This window comes from Pleurodeles waltl, chromosome 9, assembly GCF_031143425.1.
Source record: "Pleurodeles waltl isolate 20211129_DDA chromosome 9, aPleWal1.hap1.20221129, whole genome shotgun sequence".
Taxonomy (NCBI): Eukaryota; Metazoa; Chordata; class Amphibia; order Caudata; family Salamandridae; genus Pleurodeles; species Pleurodeles waltl.
In genome coordinates, this window is record NC_090448.1 from 225,587,478 (window position 1) to 225,613,438 (window position 25,961).

Here is a 25,961-nt window from a genome sequence, read left to right on the forward strand (position 1 = left end):
AAAATGCACATTAAGTACTGCTTGTTGAATTTTTGGTTTAAAACCAGAGGAGCGCAGCCATGCATGCCTTCTAATGGTGATGGCAGTGTTTACACTCCTTGCAGCTGTATCAGCAGCATCAAGGGCAGATCTTATCTGATTATTGCTGATAGCTTGTCCCTCTTCCACCACTTGTTGTGCCCTTTTTTAGTGCTCCTTTGGGAGATGCTATATAATATCTTGCATTTCGTCCCAGTGGGCCCTATCATACCTGGCTAAAAGTGCCTGAGAATTTGCAAGTCTCCACTGATTTTCGGCTTGTGTTGCAAGACTTTACCCAGCTGCGTCAAATTTTCTACTCTTCTTATCAGGAGGTGGTGCGTCTCCTGAAGACTGTCTGTTTGCCCTCTTTCTTGCTGCACTGACTACTACTGAGTCTGGAGGGACCTGGTGAGTGATGTAATCTGGGTCAGTAGGCACCAGCTTATACTTCTAATCAATTCTAGGGGTGATAATCCTACATTTTACAGGTTTGTTAAAATTTTGGTCTGCATGTTTAACCATTCCTGGTAACATTGGGAGACACTGGTACCTGGAATGTGTAGAACACAGTGTATTAAATAAAAATTATTCTTCTAATGGCTCAGAATGCATGGTTACTCCATGATAAGCTGCTGCCCTAGATATTACTTGGGTGTATGCAGTGGTGTTTTCTGGAGGAGAAGGTTTTGATGGGAAATGTCTGGATCATTGTCTGGGATGGGATCAGGGTCACAGAGATCCCATGGGTCTGCCGTACCTCCCTGTGAGTATAAAGAATGTGTTTGAGAAGGCAGTGGTGGTGGGCTATTCTCAGGTGAGAAAGAGAGCTGTGGAGATTGAGGAAGATGAGTATGGAAAGGTTGTGTCTTCTCCTTTTTTTTTTTTTGTACCTTCGCTGGTGGTTGCACAGAGTCTAGTTCCTCTTGGAAAGCCAGCTTTGTTTTGGTTTTTAAAGAAGATGCAGTGATGATTCTTCCTGTCTCCTTATGAATATGGATTCTGGACTGTCTCTCATCCATAACCTGTAATATTGGTTCAATCTCAGGCTCTTCCTCAAAAGTCTTATGAGATTTCATGATTAGTCTTGTAATCAGTCTTAATTTTTTGGAAAGTCCTTGTTCCTCTGTATATGAGGATTTTTTCAGCTCCAAAGTGTGTTGTTTTTTCGGTCCCGAAAAAGTAGTCTGAGGTCTCGGCTCCGAAGCCAATTGCTGAATTTTTTACTCAGAGGAATGGGGTATTTTACTGGAGTCTCAAACGATGCTTTTAACAGATTTGCTCGACTCCGAAGTGGACGGAGGAGTGGCCTTTTTCGGCGCCGACCCCGAAGGACGGTCGCCAACTGTCTTTTTTCGGGCTGAACCATGGCCTTCCGGAAGTGGTGTACCCAAGGCTTTTAAATGTTTTTTGTACAGGGGTGTAGGGGCAGACATACTCACATACTGGCCAGCTGTGATGGGTCTGTCGTCTTCAGATTCCTGTTGGGAGTCTGTGTCTCAAATGGAGACTGCTGTCTGCGCCTGCTCTTCTTCCATGACGTTGAGATGTTTGCTGCTTTTCAATGCCATTTTGAGTCTTCGGGCTCTGCGATCTCGAAGGGTCTTCTTTGATCGAAAAGATCGACAGGCCTCCCAATCTTCCTCCCGATGGTCTGGAGAAAGGCACAAATTACAAACCAAGTGTTGGTCTGTATAGGGGTACTTCGCGTGGCACCGAGGGCAGAATCGGAATGGAGTCCGATCCGTCAGTCTTTCCACACAGGAGGCCCGAACAGGCCCGAGTTGGGCGCACGCGCCCGAAGGGCGGAAACTGAAGGTTCCGACGGTACTACCGGTTCAATGCTAGATGGGAAACGCGATTGAAACAATACTGACGAATAAGGTGGTTTTTAAGTTGTTTTCCGAATCAAAATCTCGGAGGGAGAGGAAACCCGTCCGACCGCGGAAAGAAAACAATCTAACAATGGAGTTGATGCCCATGCGCATTGGAACCGAGAGGAGGAGTCACTCGATCCCGTGACTCCGAAAAGACTTCTTTGAAGGAAAACAACTTGTAACACTCTGAGCCCAACCCTAGAAGTCGGAAGAACTATGCATAGCATATGTATCTGCAGCTACACATGCCATAGAACATATATACACACATATATATATATATATATAAATATATATATATGGAAAATGTCACTTACCCAGTGTACATCTGTTCGTGGCATGAGACGCTGCAGAGTCACATGCTGTGCATATCCCGCCATCTAGTGTTGGGCTCGGAGTGTTATGAGTTGTTTTTCTTCGAAGAAGTCTTTTCGAGTCACGAGATCGAGGGACTCCTCCCATTTCGGCTCCATTGCGCATGGGCGTCGACTCCATCTTAGATTGTTTTCCCCGCAGAGGGTGAGGTAGGAGTTGTGTATATAGTAACAGTGCCCACGCAATGGAGTAAGCATGTATGTACATAATGTGACTAAAAGTATTATATTTACAAATTTACAAGTTTAATTTTAACCAACTTATAACGGCTACAGGCTCCCGGGGAGGTGGGAGGGTGCATGTGAATCTGCAGCGTCTCATGCCACGAACAGATGTACACTGTGACATTTTCCGTTCGATGGCATGTGCAGCTGCAGATACACATGCTGTGCATAGACTAGTAAGCAGTTATCTCCCCAAAAGGGGTGGTTTAGCCTGTAGGAGTTGAAGCTGTTTGAAATAATGTTCTTAGTACTGCTTGTCCTACTGTGGCTTGTTGTGTTGTTAACACCCCCCCGTAAGTAATGTTTAGTGAATGTATGAGGCGTAGACCATGTGGCTGCCTTACAGATTTCTGTCATTGGTATATTTCCTAGAAAGGCCATTGTGGCGCCTTTCTTTCTAGTGGACTGTGCCTTCGGTGTAATAGGCAGTTCTCTCTTAGCTTTAACAGAACAGGTTTGAATACATTTAACTATCCATCTGGCAATGCCTTGTTTGGATATTGGATTTCCTGTATGAGGATTTTGGTAAGCTACAAACAATTGTTTTGTTTTGCGAAACTGTTTGGTTCTATCAATGTAGTACATTAGAGCTCTTTTTATGTCTAATGTATGTAATGCTCTTTCAGCTACAGAGTCTGGTTGTGGAAAAAACACTGGGAGTTCCACAGTTTGGTTTAAGTGGAACGGTGATATAACTTTTGGCAAAAATTTGGGATTTGTGCGTAGAACCACTTTATGTTTATGTATTTGTATAAAGGGTTCCTGTACGGTAAAGGCTTGTATTTCACTTACTCTTTGAGAAATGTGATAGCTATTAGGAAGGCTACTTTCCAAGTTAAGTATTGCATTTCACAAGAGTGCATGGGTTCGAATGGTGGACCCATGAGTCGCGTTAATACAATATTGAGGTTCCACTAAGGAACTGGTGGTGTTCTCGGTGGAATGATCCTTTTTAGACCCTCCATAAATGCTTTTATGACTGGGATTCTAAATAGTGAAGTTGAATGTGTAATTTGCAGATAAGCAGAAATTGCCGTGAGATGTATTTTAATGGATGAAAAAGCTAACTTAGATTTTTGTAAGTGTAGTAAGTAGCTTACAATGTCTTTAGCGGACGCGTGTAATGGTTGAATTTGATTATTATGACAGTAATAAACAAATTGTTTCCATTTATTTGCGTAGCAATGTCTTGTAGTAGGTTTTCTAGCCTGTTTGATGACCTCCATACATTCTTGTGTAAGGTCTAGGTGTCCAAATTCTAAGATTTCAGGAGCCAGATTGCTAGATTGAGCGATGCTGGATTGGGGTGCCTGATCTGCTGTTTGTGTTGACTTAACAGATCTGGTCTGTTTGGTAGTTTGATATGAGGCACTACTGACAGGTCTAGTAGTGTTGTGTACCAAGGTTGTCGTGCCCAAGTTGGTGCTATTAGTATTAGTTTGAGTTTGTTTTGACTCAATTTGTTTACTATATACGGAATGAGTGGGAGAGGAGGAAAAGCGTAAGCAAATATCCCTGACCAACTCATCCATAACGCATTGCCCTTGGAGTGAGGCTGTGGGTACCTGGATGCGAAGTTTTGGCATTTTGCGTTTTCTTTTGTTGCGAATAGGTCTATCTGCGGTGTTCCCCAGTTTTGGAAGTAGGTTTGTAGTATCTGGGGGTGAATCTCCCATTCGTGGATCTGTTGGTGATCTCGACTGAGATTGTCTGCCAACTGGTTTTGAATTCCTGGGATGTATTGCGCTATTAGGCGAATGTGAATCGCCCAATGCCAAATCTTTTGTGCTAAGAGACACAGTTGTGATATGTGTGTGCCTCCCTGTTTGTTTAAGTAATACATTGTTGTCATATTGTCTGTTTTGACAAGAATGTGTTTGTGGGCTATTAGCGGTTGAAATGCTTTCAACGCTAGAAACACTGCTAGTAGTTCTAGCTGATTTATATGAAGTTGTTTCTGCTGAATGTCCCATTGTCCCTGGATGCTGTGTTGGTTGAGGTGTGCTCCCCACCCTACCATGGAAGCATCTGTTGTGATTACGTATTGAAGCACTGGGTCCTGGAAAGGCCGCCCTTGATTTAAATTTACATGATTCCACCATTGTAGCGAGGTGTGTGCTTGGCGGTCTATCAACACTAGATCTTGAAGTTGACCCTGTGCTTGTGTCCATTGTGTTGCTATGCACTGTTGTAAGGGTCGCATGTGTATTCTTGCGTTTGGGACAATGGCTATGCATGAGGACATCATGCCTAGTAGTTTCATCACTAGTTTTACCTGATACTTCTGGTTTGGGTGCATGCTTTGTATTACGTTTTGGAATGCTTGTACCCTTTGTGGACTTGGAGTGGCAATCCCTTTTTTTGTGTTGATTGTTGCTCCTAAGTATTGTTGTATTTGACACGGCTGTAGGTGTGATTTTTGGTAGTTTAGTGAGAAACCCAGTTTGTGAAGGGTTTCTATGATGTATTTTGTGTGTTGAAGACACTGTTCCTGAGTGTTGGTTTTGATTAACCAATCGTCTAAACACGGGAATACGTGTATGTGCTGTCTTCTGATATGTGCAGCTACTACTGCAAGGCATTTTGTAAATACCCTTGGTGCTGTTGTTATCCCGAATGGTAACACTTTGAACTGGTAATGTACTCTTTGGATTACAAACCTTAAGTATTTCCTGTGTGAAGGATGTATGGGTATATGTACGCATCTTTGAGATCTAATGTTGACATGTAGTCTTGTTGTTTGAGCAAGGGGTTTACGTCTTGAAGTGTCACCATGTGAAAGTGATCTGATTTGATGTAAAGATTTAGTGTTCTGAGATCTAAGATGGGTCTCAGAGTTTTGTCCTTTTTGGGTATTAGAAAATACAGGGAATAAACACCTGTTCCTTTCTGATGGTTGGGTACTAGTTCTATTGCGTCTTTTTGTAACAACGCTTGGACTTCTATTTGTAATAGATCTAAGTGCTGTTTGGACATATTGTGTGCTCTTGGAGGCACATTTGGTGGTAATTGTAGGAATTCTATGCAATAACCATGCTGGATAATAGCTAGGACCCACAAATCTGTTGTTATTTCCTCCCAAATCTGGTAATAGTCTGTGAGTCTCCCCCCCACTGGTGTTATGTGTTGGGAATTTGTGACACTGAAGTCACTGTTTAGTTTGAGGGGTATTTGGGCTTTGGAACTTTCCCCTAGTTTTAGGGAACTGTCCGCCTCTGTATTGTCCCCGAAAGCCTCCCGTTTGATATTGGCCCTGGTATGTGGGTCTGGTTTGTGAGGTTGAGGGTTCTGTGCTTTGGACCCGAAACCCCCCTCTAAATTGTGTCTTCCTAAATGTGCCTCTGCTCTGTGGGGAGTAGAGCGCGCCCATGGCCTTGGTCGTATCAGTGTCCTTTTTCAGCTTCTCTATAGCTGTGTCCACCTCCGGCCCAAACAACTGCTGTCCATTAAAAGGCATATTAAGCACAGCCTGTTGGATCTCTGGTTTAAACCCGGAGGTGCATAGCCATGCGTGTCTCCGAATAGTGACCACTGTATTCACAGTTCTTGCGGCTGTGTCCGCTGCATCCATTGCCGATCGTATCTGGTTGTTCGAGATACTTTGGCCCTCTTCCATCACTTGTTGTGCACGCTTTTGGAACTCCTTGGGCAGATGTTCTATAAAGTGCTGCATTTCATCCCAATGAGCTCTGTCATATCTCGACAATAAAGCTTGTGAATTGGCAATGCGCCATTGATTGGCCGCTTGTACTGCAACTCTCTTTCCCGCTGCATCAAAATTTCAACTTTCGGGTGGTGGTGCATCTCCAGAGGTGTGTGAATTAGCCCTTTTACGTGCTGTGCCCACTACTACTGAGTCAGGTGTCAGTTGTGTGATGTACACGGGGTCTGTAGGGGGAGGCTTGTACTTTTCCTCCACCCTAGGTGTGATGGCTCTGCCTTTGACGGGTTCTTGAAATACTTGTTTTGCGTGTTTCAACATCCCTGGTAACATTGGGAGACTTTGGTACTGACTGTGTGTCGACGACAAAGTATTAAATAGAAAGTCATCCTCGATGGGTTCAGCGTGCAGTGCCACATTGTGAAAAGCAGCTGCTCTGGACACCACCTGCGTGTAGGCAGTACTGTCTTCAGGTGGTGATGGTCTTGCTGGGTACCAGTCTGGACTATTGTCTGATACAGGCACATCATAGAGATCCCATGCATCTGGGTCATCCTGGCTCATCCCTGTGTGCGTTGGAGATTGCATCATAGGGGGTGTTGCAATTGGTGACGGTTGCGGTGAGTGGTGTGGTGATGGTTGTGGCGAAGAGTGAGGTGGAGTTACTGCTTTTGCCACTTTTGCTTGTGGTTGTTTTTCTTTGTCTTGGAAAGCAAGTTTCCTTTTCATCCTTATAGGAGGGAGAGTTCTTATTTTCCCTGTATCCTTTTGAATATGGAGCCTTCTTTGTGTATAATCTGGCTCCCCTGCTTCTAGCTCTTGTCCAAATGTATGGCCTTGCAGTTGTGCTGAAAGGCCTTGTTCTTCGGAGTAGGAGCTTGTTTTCGGCTCCGAAGCTGGATGTTTCGGTACCAAAACTTTTTCTACCGTCTTTTTCGGCTCCGAAGCCACTTTTTTCGGTTTCGGTGTTCCGATCTCTTGGTGCCGACTTATCTTGGTGCCGGTATCTCGATGTAGAGTTTGGTCGGAACCAGGGTCTCGGTGTCAAGTATGTTCTGTGCCGGTATCTCGACCGGAGTCGGATGACTTCGACACGTGTGTGCCCTTTTTCGGTGCTGATGGACGGTCACCGATTTTACGGGTTAAGCCATGGCCTGCAGGCGGTGGCGTCCCCTGGGCCTTCATGATTTTGGCGTGAGTTTTGGCCGGGGCTGGTTTACTCACGGTTTTCGGCGTCTGCTCTGTTTCGGGCTCTGTCTGTTTGGTAGTTTGATATGAGGCACTACTGACAGGTCTAGTAGTGTTGTGTACCAAGGTTGTCGTGCCCAAGTTGGTGCTATTAGTATTAGTTTGAGTTTGTTTTGACTCAATTTGTTTACTATATACGGAATGAGTGGGAGAGGGGGAAAAGCGTAAGCAAATATCCCTGACCAACTCATCCATAACGCATTGCCCTTGGAGTGAGGCTGTGGGTACCTGGATGCGAAGTTTTGGCATTTTGTGTTTTCTTTTGTTGCGAATAGGTCTATCTGCGGTGTTCCCCAGTTTTGGAAGTAGGTTTGTAGTATCTGGGGGGTGAATCTCCCATTCGTGGATCTGTTGGTGATCTCGACTGAGATTGTCTGCCAACTGGTTTTGAATTCCTGGGATGTATTGCGCTATTAGGCGAATGTGAATGTGAATCGCCCAATGCCAAATCTTTTGTGCTAAGAGACACAGTTGTGATGAGTGTGTGCCTCCCTGTTTAAGTAATACATTGTTGTCATGTTGTCTGTTTTGACAAGAATGTGTTTGTGGGCTATTAGCGGTTGAAATGCTTTCAACGCTAGAAACACTGCTAGTAGTTCTAGCGGATTTATATGAAGTTGTTTCTGCTGAATGTCCCATTGTCCCTGGATGCTGTGTTGGTTGAGGTGTGCTCCCCACCCTACCATGGAAGCATCTGTTGTGATTACGTATTGAAGCACTGGGTCCTGGAAAGGCCGCCCTTGATTTAAATTTACATGATTCCACCATTGTAGCGAGGTGTGTGCTTGGCGGTCTATCAACACTAGATCTTGAAGTTGACCCTGTGCTTGTGTCCATTGTGTTGCTAGGCACTGTTGTAAGGGTCGCATGTGTAATCTTGTGTTTGGGACAATGGCTATGCATGAGGACATCATGCCTAGTAGTTTCATCACTAGTTTTACCTGATACTTCTGGTTTGGGTGCATGCTTTGTATTACGTTTTGGAATGCTTGTACCCTTTGTGGACTTGGAGTGGCAATCTCTTTTTTTGTGTTGATTGTTGCTCCTAAGTATTGTTGTATTTGACACGGCTGTAGGTGTGATTTTTGGTAGTTTAGTGAGAAACCCAGTTTGTGAAGGGTTTCTATGATGTATTTTGTGTGTTGAAGACACTGTTCCTGAGTGTTGTTTTTGATTAACCAATCGTCTAAATACGGGAATACGTGTATGTGCTGTCTTCTGATATGTGCAGCTACTACTGCAAGGCATTTTGTAAATACCCTTGGTGCTGTTGTTATCCCGAATGGTAACACTTTGAACTGGTAATGTACTCTTTGGATTACAAACCTTAAGTATTTCCTGTGTGAAGGATGTATGGGTATATGTACGCATCTTTGAGATCTAAAGTTGACATGTAGTCTTGTTGTTTGAGCAAGGGGATTACGTCTTGAAGTGTCACCATGTGAAAGTGATCTGATTTGATGTAAAGATTTAGTGTTCTGAGATCTAAGATGGGTCTCAGAGTTTTGTCCTTTTTGGGTATTAGAAAATACAGGGAATACACACCTGTTCCTTTCTGATGGTTGGGTACTAGTTCTATTGCGTCTTTTTGTAACAACGCTTGGACTTCTATTTGTAATAGATCTAAGTGCTGTTTGGACATATTGTGTGCTCTTGGAGGCACATTTGGTGGTAATTGTAGGAATTCTATGCAATAACCATGCTGGATAATGGCTAGGACCCACAAATCTGTTGTTATTTCCTCCCAAATCTGGTAATAGTCTGTGAGTCTCCCCCCCACTGGTGTTATGTGTTGGGAATTTGTGACACTGAAGTCACTGTTTAGTTTGAGGGGTATTTGGGCTTTGGAACTTTCCGCCTCTGTATTGTCCCCGAAAGCCTCCCCTTTGATATTGGCCCTGGTATGTGGGTCTGGTTTGTGAGGTTGAGGGTTCTGTGCTTTGGACCCGAAATCCCCCTCTAAATTGTGTCTTCCTAAATGTGCCTCTGCTATGTGGGGAGTAGAGCGCGCCCATGGCCTTGGCCGTATCAGTGTCCTTTTTCAGCTTCTCTATAGCTGTGTCCACCTCCAGCCCAAACAACTGCTGTCCATTAAAAGGCATATTAAGCCCAGCCTGTTGGATCTCTGGTTTAAACCCGGAGGTGAGTAGCCATGCGTGTCTCCAAATAGTGACCGCTGTATTCACAGTTCTTGCGGCTGTGTCCGCTGCATCCATTGCCGATCGTATCTGGTTGTTCGAGATACTTTGACCCTCTTCCACCACTTGTTGTGCACGCTTTTGGAACTCCTAGGGCAGATGTTCTATAAAGTGCTGCATTTCATCCCAATGAGCTCTGTCATATCTCGACAATAAAGCTTGTGAATTGGCAATGCGCCATTGATTGGCCGCTTGTGCTGCAACTCTCTTTCCCGCTGCATCAAACTTTTAACTTTCGGGTGGTGGTGCATCTCCAGAGGTGTGTGAATTAGCCCTTTTACGTGCTGTGCCCACTACTACTGAGTCAGGTGTCAGTTGTGTGATGTACACGGGGTCTGTAGGGGGAGGCTTGTACTTTTCCTCCACCCTAGGTGTGATGGCTCTGCCTTTGACGGGTTCTTGAAATACTTGTTTCGCGTGTTTCAACATCCCTGGTAACATTGGGAGACTTTGGTACTGACTGTGTGTCGACGACAAAGTATTAAATAAAAAGTCATCCTCGATGGGTTCAGCGTGCAGTGCCACATTGTGAAAAGCAGCTGCTCTAGACACCACCTGCGTGTAGGCAGTACTGTCTTTAGGTGGTGATGGTCTTGCTGGGTACCAGTCTGGACTATTGTCTGATACAGGCACATCATAGAGATCCCATGCATCTGGGTCATCCTGGCTCATCCATGTGTGCGTTGGAGATTGCATCATAGGGGGTGTTGCAATTGGTGACGGTTGCGGTGAGTGGTCTGGTGATGGTTGTGGCGAAGAGTGAGGTGGAGTTACTGCTTTTGCCACTTTTGCTTGTGGTTGTTTTTCTTTGTCTTGGAAAGCAAGTTTCCTTTTCATCCTTATAGGAGGGAGAGTTCTTATTTTCCCTGTATCCTTTTGAATATGGAGTCTTCTTTGTGTATAATCTGGCTCCCCTGCTTCTAGCTCTTGTCCAAATTTATGGCCTTGCAGTTGTGCTGAAAGGCCTTGTTCTTCAGAGTAGGAGCTTGTTTTCGGCTCCGAAGCTGGATGTTTCGGTACCAAAACTTTTTCTACCGTCTTTTTCGGCTCCGAAGCCACTTTTTTCGGTTTCGGTGTTCCGATCTCTTGTGCCGACTTATCTCGGTGCCGGTATCTCGATGTTGAGTTTGGTCGGAACCAGGGTCTCGGTGTCAAGTATGTTCTGTGCCAGTATCTCGACCGGAGTCGGATGACTTCGACACGTGTGTGCCCTTTTTCGGTGCCGATGGACTGTCACCGATTTTACGGGTTAAGCCATGGCCTGCCGGCGGTGGCGTTCCCTGGGCCTTCATGATTTTGGCGTGAGTTTTGGCCGGGGCTGGTTTACTCACGGTTTTCGGCGTCTGCTCTGTTTCGGGCTCGTCCGAGTCAGCAATGGAGAAAGTTTCTTCTTCCTCGAGGTCGTGGTGTCCTGGCGGCGCCGATGCCATTTGAAGCCTTCGTGCTCTCCGGTCCCGTAGCGTTTTCGTCGACCTAAATGCCCGACAGGCCTCGCAAGTATTCTCTTTGTGTTCGGGGGACAAACACAAATTACAGACCAGATGTTGATCTGTGTATGGATACTTGTTATGGCATTCGGGGCAGAAGCAGAATGGGGTCTGTTCCATGAGCCTTGAAGACGCATGCGGTCGGGCTGACCAGGCCCCGCCAGGGGGTAGAAGCCCCGAAGGGCTACCGGAGCTTTTCTTTAATTTGGTGTCGATCTACCTTAACTAACCCGATACCGAATGCAAACAATACCGTCGAATTTTCCGAGATTAAACTAACTTTCCGAACCGAAACACGGAGCGACGAGGAACACGTCCGAACCCGATGGCGGAAAGAAAACAATCTAAGATGGAGTCGACGCCAATGCGCAATGGAGCCGAAATGGGAGGAGTCCCTCGATCTCGTGACTCGAAAAGACTTCTTCGAAGAAAAACAACTCGTAACACTCCGAGCCCAACACTAGATGGCGGGATATGCACAGCATGTGTATCTGCAGCTGCACATGCCATCGAACATATATATATGTATTTGCAAAATGCCACTTACCCAGTGTACATCTGTTCGTGGCATGTTGCGCTGCAGATTCACATGCTGTGCATTATCCTGCATTCTAGTGTTGGGCTCGGAGTGTTACAAGTTGTTTTTCTTCGAAGAAGTCTTTTCGAGTCACGGGACCGAGTGGCTCCTCCCTTTCGGCTCCATTGCCCATGGGCGTCGACTCCATCTTAGATTGTTTTCCCCGCAAAGGGTGAGGTAGGAGTTGGTAAAGTAAGAATACTAGAGGTGCCCATGCAATGGAGTAGGAATGTATGTACATATTGTGTATCAAAGGAATGTTTATTTACATATTTACAGTTTACATGCAACTAAAACGGCTACAGGCTCCCGGGGAGGTGGGAGGGCGCATTTGAATCTGCAGCGCAACATGCCACGAACAGATGTACACTGGGTAAGTGACATTTTCCGTTCGATGGCATGTGTAGCTGCAGATACACATGCTGTGCATAGACTACAAAGCAGTAATCTCCCCAAAAGCGGTGGTCAGCCTGTAGGAGTTGAAGTTGTCTGAAATAATGTTCTCAGTACAGCCTGTCCTACTGTGGCTTGTTGTGTTGCTAACACATTTGCACAGTAATGCTTAGTGAATGTATGGGGCGTAGACCAGGTGGCTGCCTTACAAATCTCTGTCATTGGTATATTTCCAAGAAAAGCCATTGTGGCACCTTTTTTCCTACTGGAATGTGCCCTTGGAGTAATGGGTAATTCTCTCTTAGCTTTAAGGTAACAGGTCTGAATACATTTGACTATCCATCTGGCAATGCCTTGTTTGGATATAGGGTTACCTGCGTGAGGTTTTTGGAAAGCTACGAATAATTGTTTTGTTTTCCAAAATTGTTTTGTTCTGTCAATGTAATACATTAGCGCTCTTTTAATGTCTAATCTATGCAGTGCCCTTTCTGCTATTGATTCTGGTTGTGGAAAGAAGACTGGGAGTTCCACAGTTTGGTTTAGATGAAACGGTGATATGACTTTTGGTAAAAAGTTTTGATTTGTACGGAGAACCACTTTATGTTTATGTATCTGTATAAAGGGTTCTTGGATAGTAAATGCCTGTATTTCGCTAACTCTTCGTAGAGAAGTGATGGCTATTAGAAAGGCTACTTTCCAAGTCAAGAACTGGATGTGACAAGAATGCATGGGTTCGAATGGTGGACCCATGAGTCGTGTTAGTACAACATTAAGATTCAACAAAGGTACTGGTGGTGTTCTTGGGGGTATGAGTCTTTTTAGTCCCTCCATAAAGGCTTTGATAACTGGGATTCTAAAAAGCAATTTTGTATGTGATTCTGCAAATAAGCAGATATTGCAGTGAGATGGATTTTAATGGAAGAAAAAGCAAGATTTGCTTTTTGTAAGTGTAGTAAATAACTTACAATGTTTTGTATGGAGGCGTTTAGCGGCGTAATTTGATTAGCCTGGCAGTAGAAAACAAACCTTTTCCATTTATTAGCATAACAATGCCTTGTTGTGGGTTTTCTTGCTTGTTTAATGACCTCCATACACTCTTTTGAGAGGTTTAGATATCCGAATTCTGAGATTTCAGGAGCCAGAGTGCTAGGTTGAGCGATAATGGATTCGGGTGTCTGATCTGTTGTTTGTGTTGCGTTAACAGATCTGGTCTGTTTGGTAGTTTGATGTGTGGTACTACCGAGAAGTCCAACAGTGTGGTGTACCACGGTTGGCGAGCCCACGTTGGTGCTATGAGTATTAGTTTGAGTTTGTTTTGACTCATTTTGTTGACCAGAAAAGGAATGAGCGGGAGAGGGGAAAAAGCGTGAGCAGATATCCCTGACCAGCTGATCCACAGAGAATTGCCCTTGGACTGGGGGTGTGGGTATCTGGACGCAAAGTTTTGGCATTTTGCGTTTTCTTTTGTTGCAAACAGTTCTATGTTTGGTGTTCCCCAGTGGTAGAAGTGATCTTTTAGAATTTGGGGATGTATTTCCCATTCGTGAGACTGTTGGTGATCTCGACTGAGATTGTCAGCTAGCTGATTGTGAATGCCTGGTATATATTGTGCTATCAGGCGAATGTTGTTGTGAATTGCCCAGTGCCAAATGTTTTGCGCTAGGATACACAGTTGTGACGAGTACGCCCCCCCCCCCTGTTTGTTTAAATAATACATTGTTGTCATATTGTCTGTCTTGACAAGGATATGTTTGTGGGCTATAAGGGGCTGAAAGGCTTTTAGTGCTAGAAAGAGTGCTAGCAGTTCTAAATGATTTATGTGAAGTTGTTTTTGCTGATTGTCCCATTGACCTTGTATGCTGTGATTGTTGAGGTGTGCTCCCCACCCAATCATGGAGGCGTCTGTTGTGATAATGGCGTGAGGTACTGGGTCTTGAAAAGGCCGCCCTTTGTTTAAATTTACAGGGTTCCACCATTGAAGCGAAGAGTGTGTTTGGCGGTCTATCAACACTAGATCTTGGAGTTGACCCTGTGCCTGCGTCCATTGTTTTGCTAGGCACTGTTGTAAGGGCCGCATGTGTAGTCTTGCATTTGGGACAATAGCTATGCATGAGGACATCATGCCTAGTAGTTTCATCACAAACCTGACTGTGTATTGTTGGTTTGATTGCATGGTTGATTTTATATTTTGAAACGACTGGACTCTTTGTGGACTTGGAGTGGCAATTGCTCTTTGCGTGTTGAGTGTTGCTCCCAAGTATTGTTGTATTTGGGATGGTTGTAAATGTGATTTTTGGTAATTTATAGAAAACCCTAGTTTGTGCAGAGTATCTATTACATATTGCGTGTGATTTTGAAATTGTTGTTGATTGTTGGCTTTTATTAGCCAATCGTCTAGATACGGGAATACGTGCATGTGATTTCCCCTTATATGAGCTGCTACTACGGCTAGGCATTTTGTACATACTCTGGGGGCCGTTGTTATTCCGAATGGCAACACTTTGAATTGGTAATGTTTGCCTTGTATTACAAACCTGAGGTATTTCCTGTGAGATGGATGGGTATGCGAAAATACGCATCCTTTAGATCCAGGGTTGTCATGTATTCCCCTTGTTTTAGTAAAGGGACTACCATGTGGAAATGATCTGATTTGATGAAGAGATTCAGTGTTCTGAGATCTAAAATAGGTCTTAACGTTTTGTCTTTCTTTGGGATGAGGAAATACAGGGAGTAAACCCTTGTTCCTCTCTGGTGATAAGGTACCAGTTCTATGGCTTCTTTTGCTAGTAGTGCTTGGACTTCTATTTGTAATAGGTCTAAGTGTTGTATTGACATTCTGTGCGTTCTTGGGGGAACATCTGGAGGGAATCTTGTGAACTCTATGCAGTAACCATGTTGGATAATTGATAGAACCCACATGTCTGTGGTAATGTGTGTCCAATTGTGGTGGTATTTTGTTAATCTCCCCCCACTGGTGATGTGTGTTGGGGAAGTGTGACATTGAAGTCACTGCTTGCTACCAGGCGTCTGCTTGGTAGGCTGGAATTTCCCTCTTCCTCTTGGGAACTGTCCTCTGTAGGAACCACGAAACCCCCCTCTCTGGTACTGAGATTGGTAAGTGGGTTTTGTTTGGGAGGTAGATGGTTCTGATGGTTGCTGTCTAAACCCTCCCCCAAATTGTGGTTTCCTAAATGTTCCCCTGTATTTAGAGGAGTAGAGCGCACCCATGGCTTTGGCCGTGTCCGTGTCCTTCTTCATTTTTTCTATTGCGGTATCCACTTCTGGGCCGAATAGTTGCTGTTGATTAAACGGCATATTCAATACCGCTTGCTGTATCTCTGGTTTAAACCCAGAACTTCGCAGCCATGCATGCCTCCTAATTGTTACTGCTGTATTTACAGTTCGTGCCGCTGTATCAGCAGAGTCTATTGCAGAGCGGATCTGGTTACTTGATATGGCCTTTCCCTCTTCAACCACTTGTTGGGCACGTTTATGATGCTCTTTAGGGAGGTGCTGGATGATGTCTTGCATCTCTCGTCCCAATGTGCTTGGTCGCATTGGGCAAAGAGGGCTTGTGAGTTGGCGATTCGCCACTGATTGGCTGCCTGCGATGCCACTCTTTTCCTAGCTGCGTCAAATTTATGCCTTTCCTTATCAAGGGGTCGCGCATCCCCTGATGACTTTGAGTTAGCCCGTTTTCTTGCAGCCCCCACAACCACTGAGTATGGAGGGAGCTGTTGTGTAATAAACACAGGGTCTGACGGGGGCAGTTTATATTTTTTCTCAACCCTTGGCGTGATTGCTCTCCCTTTCACTGGTTCTTGGAAAACCTGTTGTGCATGTTTAAGCATGCCCGGTAACATTGGCAGGCTTTGATACGATGCATGCGTGGATGCAAGAGTGTTAAACAGGAAGTCGTCTTCCACTGGTTCTGAGTGCATTGTTACATTGTGAAATTTTGCTGCTCTAGCCAGTACCTGCGTGTAGGACGTACTGTCCTCTGGTGCCGAAGGTTTTGTCGGATAACACTCTGGACTATTGTCCGAAACTGGTGGGTCATATAGATCCCAGGGGTCCGCATCGTCTTGAGTCATCCCAGTATGTGTGGGTGACTGTGCCATTGGTGTACCCACTGGTGACAACTGTGGAGATTGAAGTGGGGACGTTTGTGGTGAGAACTGTGGTGGTGGTGATCTTTGCCTAACCACTTTGGCCTTTGGTTGCATCTCAGTCTCGTGAAAAGTCAGTTTTCTTTTGGACTTGAGCGGAGGGATAGTTTGTATCTTCCCTGTATGTTTCTGGATTTCTAGCCTTCGCTGAGTTTGATCATACTCTTCTAGATCCAGTTCATGCTCAAATCTGTGCTTTTCTTTGAGCTGTAGAGAGAGCCCCTGCTCTTCCGTGTAGGACGCCTTTTTCGGCTCCAAAGCCGTTTTTTTCAGTATCAAAACCCCGATGTAGATTGTTGGTTTCGGCTCCGAGTGGCTTTTTCGAGGTGTACTCGATTTGATTATTCAATGCCGACCTTTCGGTGCCGGTTTCTCGACCGGAGTCGGAAGTCTTCGGCACTGATTTGGCCTTTTTCGGTGCCGATGTTACTTGGTTACCGTCCTTTCTGTGGGTTGAGCCATGGCCTTCCGGTAGTGGCGTCCCGAGGCCTTTTGTTTCTTGACCTGACCTTGGGTGTGGGACGGGGCAGGTGTACTCACTTTTTGTGCCGCCGTCAGTGGTCGATCCCCGTCGGATTCATCCGAGTCCGAACCTTGGATGGATATCCGCATCTCTTCTTCCTCGGCGTCGAGATGCTGCGACTGTTTCGACGCCATCTGTAACAGTCTTGCGCGTCAATCTCTTAAGGTCTTCTTGGATCGAAACGCTCTGCAGGCCTCGCAAGTATCCTCTCTGTGTTCAGGCGATAAACACAGGTTACAGACCCGATGCTGGTCTGTGTAAGGATACTTGGCGTGGCACTTCGGACAGAAACGGAAAGGGGTCCGGTCCATTAGTTCTTTGTCGACAGGTGTGGTCGGGCCGACCAGGCCTCGATTAAGTGCGGAAGCCCCGAAGGGCCGCCAAAGCGGTCTTGTTGTCGGTGCCGATGTGATGATACTAAACCGGTCCCGAACGCAAACAATACCGACGAATTTCGATGATTTTCTAAGTTTCCCTGATTCGAATTATGGAGCGAAGAGGAACACGCCCGAACCCGATGGTGGAAAGAAAACAATCTAAGATGGAGTCGACGCCCATGCGCAATGGAGCCGAAAGGGAGGAGCCACTCTGTCCCGTGACTCGAAAAGACTTCTTCGAAGAAAAACAACTTGTAACACTCCGAGCCCAACACTAGATGGCAGGATAATGCACAGCATGTGTATCTGCAGCTACACATGCCATCGAACATATATATATATATATACATATATATATATATATATATATATATACATATATATATATACACACACACACACACAGTATGTAACTTGTATAGCACGTTGTAGCCAAATAATGTATTTAATGTATTTACTGACTGACTGATATTAAGGAATTCCCAATGCTGGCCTATGAGAGAAGTAGGCCTCACGGTAGTGAAAAACTACTTTGGGAGTTTTTCATTACCAATATATGTAAAACATGAAAGTACATGTCCTACCTTTTACTTACATTGCACCATGCCCTATGGGCTAGCTAGGGCCTACCTTAAAGGTGACTTACATGTAATGAAAGGGGAGTTTAAGGCTTGGCAAGACGTTTTAAATGCCAAATCGAAGTGGCAAGAAACCACATACACAGAGCCTGCAATAGCAGGCCTGAGACACATTTGATAGGCTACTAATGTGGGTGGCACAATCAGTGCTGCAGCTCCACTAGTAGCATTTGGTTCGCAGGACCTGGGTATATGGTATACCACTTGACAAGGAACTTGCAAGGAAACTGAGTATGCCAATTGTGGATATGCCAGTGTTTCTATGTTTAGGGGAGGAGCACATACACGTTAGAACCGGTCAGCAGTGGTTAAGTGCTCAAAGTCCTAAGGCCAACAAAAAGATACAGAAAAAACAGGAGGTAAAAGGCCAAATGTCTGGGGGAAAACCACCCTAAGGCTGTCAGGTCTAACAGTGGTCTTCCAATTTATGGTCAGCTATGTGTTAAAAAGACTATGGCCCTCATTCTGACCCTGGCGGTCCTAAACCGCCAGGGCCGCGGGCAACGGAAGCACCGCCAACAGGCTGGCGGTGCTTCATTGCCCATTCTGACCGCGGCGGTAAAGCCGCGGTCAGAAAAGGGGATCCGGCGGTTTCCCGCCGGAATACCCCTGGCAGGGCTAAACCTCCATGGCAGTGCAGCTCCTACACCCTTCCCGCCATCCTGTTTCTGGCGGTTTTGACCGCCAGGAACAGGATGGCGGGAACGGGTGTCGTGGGGCCCCTGGGGGCCCCTGCACTGCCCATGCCACTGGCATGGGCAGTGCAGGGGCCCCCTAACAGGGCCCCAGCATGATTTTCACTGTCTGCATAGTGACAGTGAAAATCGCGACGGGTGCAACTGCACCCGTCGCACCCCTGCAACACCGCCGGATCCATTCGGAGCCGGCCTCTGTGTTGCAGGGCCTTTCCCGCTGGGCCGGCGGGCGCTCCTTTGGTGGGCGCCCAGCGGGAAAGCCAGAATGGCCGCCGCGGTCGTTTGACCACAGAGCGGCCAAATGGCAGTGACCGCATGGTGGGCGGCTACCGCCGCCCTCCGCGGTCAGAATGACCGCCTACATTTTTTACTTAATCAAAGTTTTATTACTCCTGATACATGGTCAAAACAAATGATTCAGTTTCCAACATGTTGATCCTGTAACTCAGTAGGTTGTACAGTGTTTTATTTATTCCCGAGTTTGATAAAGTCAAATCTGGATGGATGATGATATGGGATAAAATCAATTGCATCCTGCAAAAGTAAATTCCGTTTGATATTTCGAATATTCTTAAGGGTAGTCATGTGAATGAGGAATTAGTTAATGTCTAAAGTGTAGATATGTATGCAGCAATTACCATTCAGCAAATAGCAACAAATTGAAAGGATGGTTACTTTCTGTTGCAAAGTGGAATGGCATTTGCACCAACCATAAAGCTGTCAGTATCCAGATCTCTCAGCATGATCCCTTACATAAACATAAAATCATATGTTCTTCTTCAGTAAGTATCCTTGAAATAATGGTTTGTATCTCTAAAATGTATCTGCAAATATGAAGTTTGTAAACCTCTAAGGCTTACTTTTGAATATGTATGGGAATAGTTATTGTTCTTTCTTCTAGTTACATACATATATTATTACTTCTGGTAGGTTATTTGTAATTAAGATATTAGTACATTTATATGTACATAGTTAGATATTGTACTTTAATTTGTTTTCTTTAACTATATTATTACTTATTTTTAAAGTTAAAATAGAATCCATGATTATAAACTTTTATTGCTCATCATTACTATCTTTCTATAGAATTATATACGAATGATGCTTTAGTTTTACTTTGGTAGCTTGTTTATGAATAACAATTGATTTTTCTATTTTTCAATAAAATATATTTTTCAAACAGGAAAAAGTTATGATAGGGCTGGTGCTGGACCACCCTTCTCTATCCTGGTTATCGGTGCGTGCTCCTGCTTGCTTTGGGCAACGCATATAAGGATCCGCTAGTACCTCAATGTTCTGCTGCGTGTTATAAACTCATTCAACAAGGATTGTCTACATAGTATTTCACAGTGGTAAAATGACCCACATTAGGCCAGAATCTGATGCATGTTTTAAAGTCATTGCCATTTCCAGCAAAGATATCCAGTGTAATCGTCCCTACTCAGCCAGATTCTTCTATCCAAAAAGAGCACTGGTGTACAGCCTGGGATTGCAAAATATCACTTGAATACATTATACAAACTCTGGAACAAATTCCTCTGTACACATGAGACCAAAATGGCATTGTCTGTCTATTATGCACAACACCACATTTGGTGAAAACCAAACACTGTATCACCGCAATAACCTCACACTAACCATCAAGCATGGTGGCAGAAGGGTAATGCTCTGGGCCTGCTTAGCACCCAGAGGACCACAATCTTTGGGTCCACCCATGCATATTTAATTCTAGAGGGAAATAATCTGTCAAACTACTAAAGCTTAGCTAAAAGTGGATCATGCAGCAAGACAATGATGAAAACTCACCTATAAATCTCTAACATAAAATCTGAAATGGAAAGAATGAGGGTTTTGGAACAGCCAAGTAAAAGTCCATACTGCAACATTATTCAGATGCTGTGGTGCTTCTAAAGGTAGCTGTGGATAAAAAATGTCCTCAAAGATCACCAAGTTTAAGCAGTTTTATACTCTGGGATGAGTCAATTTATTTTTTTAGGGGTGGGGAGGAATGTTGTGATACAACTCCTGCAAATTAAAGCAAGTTGCACAAAAACAAGCCTGTGCATTGAAACGTTTAAGATTAGGAGCCAGTTTAAGAACAAATGAATATGCCAGCGATGTTTAAAAAAAAATGAGACTGACCTTTGGCCAAGTTAAATGGCAAAATATGTGTACAGCCCAAAGGAGGGGTATTGATATATGAATGTACTACTGCCATTAAGAAAGATGGCAGCAGAGGATATACTACCTGGTAGTATGAAAAAAGTCACCATAGCAGCTTGAATCCCACTAGGGGGGTAATGCATTCTGTTCAAATCACAAAGGCATTTCTTTTGATTTCTGTAGTCGCTCAGTGCTGATGTTTTTTGTTAATAGAAGACCAAACCTCAGAGTGACTTTTTGACTGATACAATAAACATGATTTGTGATAATGGCTGACAGCTACTGTATAAATAAGAGAATTTATGTTCACAGCCAGCCCACTTGTGTAGTGTAGTGGAATACAACGAAGGAGGAGCTGGCAATATACTCTTGGGGAGTAAACTTAAAACTCATGTGACAGCTCAAGGAAACAAATAGCAGATTTGCAGACTATGAACCAAATACTGTATGAATATGTATATGTAAATAATGCAAGCGGCCTTGAATAAAAAAACAATCCCTAAATGTATGAATACACTGTCATGAATATCAGTAATCCATTCGTATCATATTACTGGAAGTAAATAACTGAAATGTCTCAGGCATCACAACACTCACAGAAGTATTATTTAAGAATATTTATTCTTGCCAATATGGCAAAAATAAAGAATATACCCTTCAACAGCCATCATATGAAGTAGAGCACAGCATTTCAGACACAAGTGCTGCCAAATTACTTACACCCCCAAATACTATTCTGAAATATTAACACCTTACTGGTTATTTTACAATCCAGGTATACAATAAGGACCACATATTTTAGGTGGTCAAAGAAAAACAAAACAAAATAAAGGTGCCTGCTAATATGTTTGATGGTTTTCATATGGACATTTTGTAAGCATCTTATAAAATCAACCTCAGTTATTCATAAATATTGTAAATTATGAGATGCTAGATGGATCCCTTCCCGCTACTCAATATGCCAAAACACTGATGTTTAGTGTTAGGCTTTTACATGGCCAGGACACAGTTAAGAACATTTTGGGGAACCTTCATGGCAGTTAAGTTGGAAATGTAAGCAACTGATTTTGTGGCTTTTTTTGTCAGGTTTGACATGTCTTGTGCTACATACTGGAGTTTGGAGTGACATCAATGTATAAAGATAACACTATCATGGTTCTAGACAGAAATACAATGTTAGATATCCCACATTTTACCTTTAAAATAAAGGAAACCGTATACTTGTGCACTCTCTTTAGAGGGAAAGTAAACACCTGGAAGAGTCAACTTTATATTTGACAAACGTTAAAGAAGCAACTGAACCTGTATGAGGCAACGATTTAGAATGGAACAACAGTGCAGAAATATTACCGTGTATAACCAACAAAGCAACTATGTGCAGTGTGCCTTGTGGGGCTTAATGCCAAAATTATATGCAACAACCTCTGGCTTCTCTCATATTTCTGAAACATAGCTTTTTCACCACTGCTTCAATCCACCATTGCTTCAAGGTGATTGGAATTTGCAGTATATTCAACATGCACATTTGTCTAGAAGTACTTCCAAAAATACATTTTGCTTCTAACAAAGAGAGCGTATGACTGTATTGAAAGTAACTCCTTAAACTGTTAATGTGGTAGTGGGGTGTTTAAGGAGAACTACACAGTCCTAAACTTCAAAGGATGATTTGGCTGAAGCCAAAGGAAACACTGCTCAACTTTGTGTATTAATTGTACATCTAGTAAGTCGAAACAGTCACATTGCTTCTGTATCATTAACAAAATAGGTAAAATGACAACTTTTAAAGATGAGAAAAAAAAAGGGCATTTAGAATATATCAATAATATACTGGCAGGCAGAAAATTAACATGACTTAAATGCCCAATCATCCTGCAATCTGTGCCTAAAATACCCATTTAAAAGCAACTACTGCATGCAATGATATGATAAAACCGACCTGGACCATGCCCTTCAATAAACGCTAACTAGCAGATACAAAAAGAAGAGGTGTGTGTGAGAAAGTTCTTCTATCTTGTGTCACTGGTAAAATAAAAAAAAGGACGAACATGTGCAACCTATATTAAATAAAAGGTACAAAGCAGAAGCAAATATACAAATATTTACTTCAAATAGCATACTTTTTGATTGAAGTACATTTGATACATTTTGAGATAAGTCGACAAGAATGAGCCATTATTAAAACCATGAGATATGACAAAATCAGCTCACTCTAGTTAGTGATTACTGGTGAGTGCTAGTCAATAAACCTACTGTAGAACTGACACATTGAAGCTGCCCACTTTCAGATGACCCAGGGTGAGAGAAAAGGAATCAAGTTGCTTCCAAAAAATATTGCACAGAATAATTTAAAGGCTGCCAGCTACTAAACCCTCTTTTAGATGAATTATAATGATTATGTGAACATATGCATTCTTAAATAAAAAATCATTTTCTAATGTACACTATTAGATTTCTTTTTTACACAAGATATTTCTGAACTCTGCATTTACATACTAAACAATTTACATTTTACAGTTTGTATTAGCCATGAACTTGAAATGAATGCACCGGAGGAACTAGTGGAGTCTTTGTTTTAAAAGTTCATCAATCTGAGTCTTGTACATGTTTTTCACATCCTCCAGGTCCAGGCGAAGTTCCTCCGCTTCTTCTGCTTTTTCTCCGTACATTTGTAGGATGGTATTATACCGCTGATCCAGGTCCTACAAAACAAGCATGATGCCTTTGTAAGAACCTACATCTTGTGTCTGGTATGAGGGCAATGCTGCACACAACGTTTACGGTACTGACAGTATAGACCTATTTATCCTTTCACAAAGTTAAAATACTTTCTGATCTTGATGTACACAGTCACCATATTGATGTACATCGTGAAGAATTAATTATGGTAATTACAACCAAATCTAAGCGGTTTATTCTACAGTGTGAAATGAAGAGAAAGCTTGGCCGTCCATTAAAAATTAGAAATCTTTTTTTTATTTTGTAAGAAGATTTTGAAGAAAAACAAATAGTTAACATTTGCATTCCATTAAAGTATCCTACTGAACACTGTGCTGCAGCTAAACTTCAAACACAGAGTACCACATAAGGAAAGTTTAACTTTCAGGTTAGTGCACAAATACTATATATTTCTGTTTAAAAATAAAATATTATTGGAAACAATTGATTGAACCGTTTATCTATTGCTATAGAACTAGTAAGACACGTTAGTTTATCAAACATCAAAAAGGAACTAATGATGGCGTGGTGATATTTAAAAATGCACAAAAAAATACAGATGGAAAATTAATTCAGTCAATCAACATAGGCTACATTTTATTAACAGATGAAACTGTTCTAATTATAATTTCTTTGAAAGCAGAACAAGCAAGTTACTTAATTTTGGAAATGCTCCCTGTGGTGGATACCCCATCTAACTGCAAATCTCTCACCTTTCAAATATTCTCCAGGTATCAGACTGAATCTGAACATTTTCAAGCAGTACTCCTGTGTACCAGTAGGTGGTACTGTGAGAAACTGTGTTACTGGTTGAGGGGGGGTGAAACCCTATAACAACAATCCTTGTCAGGGTGAGGCACAAGCAATCCCAAAATTAACCTGTGCTCAACCCTCTGGTAGCTTGACACATAGCTGTCAGACCTAACTTTAAGACAATATGAATGCAAATTATTTACACAGCACTACAAACAGTAATAAAGGAAAACATAACACAAGAAAATCCCCACACCAATTTAGAAACATTGAGCCAAATTTAATAAATAAATCAAGACCACAATGACAAAACTCCAATTAGTAGAACCAGTGATATGCAATTTTAAAGATTTGAGTAAAAATAGCGCCAAAAAGCCCAAAGCAAAGGAGAATGCCCGAGTCAGAGACTGGGGTGGTGGGCCTGTGCCATTGACCCTTCGTTTCTTGGGGTGGGGAGTCCTGGGTGCCTCAAAAGCCAGCTTTTGGGACATGCATGAAAGTGCATTTAGAGACGCGCCCGGAGGCATGATAGTGGATCTTGCAGGAAGTGAATGAACAAAGGGCCAGATGTATGAAAGCATTTTGCATTCGCAAACGGTGCAAATGCCCATTTGCAAATGCAAAATGCCATTTCAGAATGTATGAAATACATTCTGAACGCAATTTTAAGGAATCGCTACAATAGCGATTCCTTAAAATTGCGACTCTCTAAATTAGAAATCGCAAATAAGGATTCCTTATTTGCGATTCCTTAGCACATGTATGAAGCAATTCCTAAATGCGATTTTGGCATTTAGGAATCGCTAATTACCACCAAGTTGAACTTGGTGGTAACCATGGGCAAAATGTAAAAATGCATTTAAAATGCATTTCTAAGTTGTACATGTAAAGCACACATGCCCTTTTGGCATGTGTGCACCTTACATGTCCCCCAAAAAATGTTGGGGTGCAGCAGAAGGGGCCTTAGGCCCCCAGCACCCTGGGGTTTTCCATTTCCAAAACTGCGATTTCTCGATCAGAAATCGCAATTTTGGAAATGCAAAAAATTTGCAGATATCAGGCCCACAGGTGCGAATGGGGCCGGTATCGCAATTTGCGAATCGGTAATAGCATTTGCGATTTTTAAGAAATCGCTATTATTGATTCGCAAATGTGATACATGGCACTTTGCGAGTTGGAAATAGCGATTTCATAAAAATCGCTATTTCCAAATCGCAAAAATGGCCTTGATGATACATCTCTTTGGCATTGGGGACCTCATGCAAAGGATGATGGAAGCCTCAATAGTGTCCATCAGAGCTGAAGGCAGTTGCAGCGTCAGTCTCGGCTTTGAGAGAGGCTTGGCAATGCTTTGGGATGCGGGTGGAGGTAGAGTTGCCTGCTAGAGTGGCTCAACACATTTTCACAATAACTCAGTGCATGTCAAGGGCTGCTGATAGTGTCGACAAGCAACGGGTGTCAGTCATGGTCATGAAGTTCACGGTCTCTTATGGCTTGGCTGTTGGCTTTAAGCATTACTCTACTGGAAGCAGTGCTCTGCCTCGGGTTTGGCACAATTTTGGGGTTGAGGCTTTATTATCAGGCTTTGGGCATCAAACCTGCAGACCTAGGCATGTGTGGTCCTGGTGTGAAGGGTGGAAGGTTTCAGCCTAGTTGTGCTCCTCTTCAGAGGTGCTGGAGGTAATGGTCGCAGAGCTGGGCATGCCCTGCACTGCTGGAAGGCCCAAGAGGCCTACTTCTTCCTCCTTGGCATCAAGAGAGTCTTGTGCCTGTAATGTTGGGAGTCTCCGGCAGAGGTTATTGCTGCACCTTCTGATACACCTGTTGGCCCAACGAAGAGTATTTGGTGTTGCACCTAGGGCAGAATTGG

At 43.5% G+C, this 25,961-nt stretch overlaps 1 protein-coding gene across 1 annotated transcript in view; it reads right to left on the bottom strand.

Moving 5' to 3' along the window:
• Positions 1-21,225: 21,225 nt before the first annotated feature.
• TMF1 (TATA element modulatory factor 1) overlaps positions 21,226-25,961 on the bottom strand; it is a 222,079-nt gene continuing 217,343 nt past the window's right edge. The window contains exon 17 of the mRNA XM_069206582.1: positions 21,226-23,322. Coding sequence (XP_069062683.1) covers positions 23,179-23,322 — 144 coding nt within the window. The 3' untranslated portion in view covers positions 21,226-23,178. The remainder of the gene's footprint in view (positions 23,323-25,961) is intronic.